The sequence below is a fragment of the Rhinolophus hipposideros genome, assembly GCF_964194185.1.
Source record: "Rhinolophus hipposideros genome assembly, chromosome: 15".
NCBI lineage: Eukaryota > Metazoa > Chordata > Mammalia > Chiroptera > Rhinolophidae > Rhinolophus > Rhinolophus hipposideros.
In genome coordinates this window covers 46,450,546-46,455,035 of record NC_138061.1, presented here as the reverse complement: position 1 = coordinate 46,455,035, position 4,490 = coordinate 46,450,546, and the positions used below count along the sequence as shown (strand labels likewise).

The 4,490-nt window shown below is 34.1% G+C and overlaps 1 protein-coding gene across 1 annotated transcript; it reads right to left on the bottom strand.

Annotated features, from left to right (window-relative positions):
- Positions 1 to 2,950: 2,950 nt before the first annotated feature.
- Positions 2,951 to 3,247, bottom strand: LOC308508174 (cystatin-A-like; the record flags this gene model as incomplete). Its single annotated transcript, XM_081074550.1, has 1 exon — positions 2,951 to 3,247. One exon carries the CDS (start codon positions 3,245 to 3,247, stop codon positions 2,951 to 2,953), a length of 297 nt encoding a protein of 98 aa, XP_080930676.1.
- Positions 3,248 to 4,490: the final 1,243 nt, after the last annotated feature.

Sequence of the window (4,490 nt, the reverse complement as noted above, 5' to 3'; positions counted from 1 at the left end):
ACCAGCAGCATTGGCATCACCTGGGAGCTTGTTAGAAATGCAGTGTCTACTGAATTACAAACACGAGGCGTGGGGTCTAGCAAGCTGTTTTAACAATCTATTCAGGTGATTCTTTTTTTTCTTTTTTTTAAGGATTTACTATTGTCATTATTTATTTATTTATTTAATTTTAATTTTTTAATTTAATTCAGGTGTACAAGACAAGGTAATACTTAGACGTTCATCATTTATATCCCTCACACTGTGAACCCCCCTCCCCCCATCCACTATCCCTCCGACCTCACACCGAGCCATCACATTATATATATATGTATAAAATTACAGTTGGCATTCATTAATGTTTAGCTTCAGGTGTACAATGCCATGATCAGGCATCCATAGTATCCCTGAGGTGGTCTCCCAAATAGGACGCATGTCCATCGGATACCCAACAAAATCTTTACAACATTATTGAATACGTTCCCCAAATTAATTTTCAAAAACCCTGAGGCCATCTTGTGGTTACCAGCTGCTTCCTAATCCCTTCACCTTCCCCCTTATTCCCCCCCCCCCCCCCCCCCGCCCATCTAACAACTCTCGGTTTTTTCCTTTTTGTCCCCAAAACTGTTTCTGATTAGTTCATTCACTTATTTTTTCTTTAGATTCCGCATATAAGTGAGATCACATGGTACTTGTCTTTCTCTTTCTGACTTATTTCACTTAACATAATGTTCTCTAGATCCATAAAGAAGAAAGAAATTTTATCATTTGCAACAACATGGATGGATCTCTTCAGGTGATTCTGATGCAGGACCCACATTTTAAGTTTGGAAACCACTACATAAGCTCTGATAGAACGCCCTCTAGTGTTGTTTCCAAATTTGCATTTGACACATTACTGGGCTTGGCCTTGAAATTCTGATGTAAAGATGATGAGAATGAAAGAATATTTTTTTGTTTTTTAAAGTCATCGTCCCTCAGTATTTCTTTAAAGCCTTTTTTTCTATGCATAATTTTACAAATTTTAGAAAACATTATCCCTAAAATTTTAAACTTTGGTTTTATTTTTGGACTTACTGTTAATGGAATAAGCATTGTGCACGTCATTAAAAATACTTTGTAAACTTAATATTTAAATGCTGCCTCATAGTTTATAATTTAACTCTCCTTATTTTCTATAATTGTACTGTGGAAGGTTATATTTTTAGAAGGAATAATGAGGGAGCAGTTCCTTGCCTACCATGTTATCTTACTTACTAACACTTACTATAATAATATCTTCTCATGTCGCCCAAGAAGCATAGATGAATTTGGTAAAATTGTAAAGCAGGCAATAGTGAGTGCTTAAAAATGTTAACTTATTAGGATTTTGTGCTTTTGATTTCATGCCTCCTCCTTTTGACATGTCCTTTTAGGTTTATGTACTTCCTGTCTTCTCAGTGGGTTGGTCCTTGGCTTCTCATTGTCTCCTTGTCTGGTCTAGTCCTTATTGATTCACTTCTTCCATCAAATATTTTCAGTCTTTTTAAGGTCCTATTTTGAAGCCTTTAAAGGCATAAATTTGGAGACTGTAGTAAGTAATTGAAGAAGATATTTTGGGACTGATTAGCTTTTCCTTGCCTTTAATCTCAGCATAGAGGCATTTGCTTACTTAAGTTTAGTGGTTAATAGAGGTTCTGTAGAGGCAGATAAACAATCTCTCCCTTTATGAGCTTTGTGTCTTTGGCAAATAAATCTCTTTGAGTTTAGGTTTTCTCATCAAATAATCTAATGGTATTTTATTTATAGATGTGAGCATTACATTATATGTAAACTATATTTATAGATGTGACCATTACATTATAGCTGAAGTACTAGTATAGTGTCTGATATAATAAATCCTCAATAACTTGTAGCTCTTACTATTAAAGGTGCAATTAGTGTTTATTTCACCCTAGAAGCATCTTTGTACAGTTGCTGAGATTCCTGGTTTTAGACCTTAGTTTTTGTGATTAATAATGTTTAAATTGTGTATATTTCATGGCTCTTTCTCTGACAGTTAAATTTCACCTTTAAAATGAAAACTTTTCATTTTTTATGGATAAAAGTTTTTTAGAAGGCATTATCTCAAATTCCTATTTAACTTTTCATTTTTAAAACTCAAATTCTGTCTCTCATAGGAAGTAATCTTTTATGGAGTACTTGTGTTTTCACTGTCTTTATAACATTCCATATTTCCTAGAAATTTTCAGGGAAAGTATATATTAGTGTACTATTAATTATAAGTTCATTTAATGTTTTCCTTGTAATCTTTTAACTTGCTTAGTTCTTAAGCATCATAACTTAAAATATTAATTAAAAAAAGAAGAATGAGTTTTATTTTGTGTAATTTTGGGGATTTTGTATAGATATTTATTGAAACCTATTTAATAGGAATTACTCAAATAAGTGATTATATTAATACCGATTTGTTCTATCTGGGTGCTGAATGAACATTGTGCAACATTTTGGCCTACTCAATATGTTCACTTATCAACCATTTATAGCATGAGAATTATGTGTTCGGTACCAGGCTTGGTGTAAGGCATGAGTAAGATATGGTAGAGTTCATTCTTTCGTGGAGAAATATGTAAACCAGTAATGTGGATGCAGTGTGCTAATTAGTATAATGGAGGTATGTAGAAAGTGTTAGCGAAGCATATGGGTAGCTCATTTAACTTAGGTGGGGAGCAAGGAGGACTGATTGTGTAGGAAGCCAGGCAATTAGCTAAGACTGTCAAAGAAGGTGGTGTTTGAGCTGGGTCTTGAAAAAGGAAACAAGTTCAGCCAGGTGGTCCAGGCTGGCATGAGGGAATAAATAGAGAAGGGGATGTAAAAGGAGCACTGTTTTGTCATTTTTTTTTTTTTTTTTGATAGTTGATAGTGCATTTATTAGCAGGCATCATTCATCGGTAGCCAGTGGAAAGAATCAGACCATTTTGGGAACATGCTGCTAAAAGCCTGTCAGTTCATCTTCCTTGCTTTTGTCAGTCTGGTAACCAGTAAGTGTCAAAGATTGTCTTTGTTGAGGAAGAGGTTTGAATATTTTCATGTGAATATAAGTGTTGTGACCCACTCGGACCTTAATGTAGTAATTTATTCCAGCAACCACTTGAGTTTTGTATTCTACAGCTTCAAATTCTTCGTAACTCTCGTTTGTTTGTTCTTCAAGCTGTGGTTTAACCTCATTAGCAATCTCCTGGATTTCTGGAGTGGCAGGTTTGGCTTCAGTTAAACCTCCAGGCATCATTTTGGCTAATTGCTCCTTCGCTGGGCAGGATACTGGAACTGAAGTCTGTTTTGTCATTTTTAAATGATATAGGAATCAACTGAGAAATGTAAAACTGAGGAGAATTCTGCAAGACAGATAAGAGGTCAGCATAGAAATTAATAGTATTTTTTTTATAGTCATCATAAACAACTAGAAAATATACTAAAAAATCCATTCACATATGCAATATTTCTAAAGTATCTAGGAATATACAAAATCTCTATGGCAAAAACTGAAACCCTAAGACAAGATAAGCTGAATAAATGGAGGGATCTCCCATATTGGGTAAGACAACTTAATAAATATATGTCAATTCTCCTTTAATTAATGTATAAATTAATTGCATTTCAAATTAAAATTATAGTTGGATTTTTTTGAGGAATTTGGTAAGCTTATTCTAAAATTTATGTGGAATGATAAAGGTACAAGAATAAGTAAGTCAGCCTTAAAAAAGGAAAGCAAAGGATGGGGATTTATCATACTCGATATTAAGACATATTAAAAAACCTTAATAGTACCCATAGACTAATGAAACAACTTAGAGATTTTGAGAACAGGCCATGTATATAGCTGATCCTCAATATTCACAGATTCTGTACTTGTGAATTTGCCTAGTTGCTAAAATTTGTTAGTAAACCCAAAATCGATACTCAGAGTGCTTTCTCACAGTCATTTGCCAATATGCGCAGAATGGAGAAAAATTTGAGTTGCCTGATGAGAAGGCACATGTTCCCAGCTATTCGTGGTGATGCTCTGTCTTCTTGTTTCAACTCTCATACTATAGATGTGGCCTTTTCATGGTCTGTTTAGAGCCACTTTTCTGGCATTTTTGTGCTTTTGATGGTGATTTCACTATTTAAAATGGTCCCACGCATAGTGTTGAGGTGCTGTCTGCTCTTCTCAAGCACAAGGAGATTGTGATGCACTTTTTGGAGATAATATTTGTGTTAGACAAGTTTTGTTTAGACATGTGTAATAGTGCTGATAGCCACAAGTTCAATGTACATAATTAACAATGTATATTAAATAAGGTGTCTTTAAACAGAAACAGACATAAAACAAGGTTAAGTATTATTTGTAGTGGACATATTGTGACCACAGATTCACAGGAACTGTATTTCTCCTAGGAGCAATGGTTCACTATTCACTAATTCAGTATTTATGATGACTTTATAACATAACTAACGAGAATTGATTGCATATATATCAGAGTCTAGTCAAG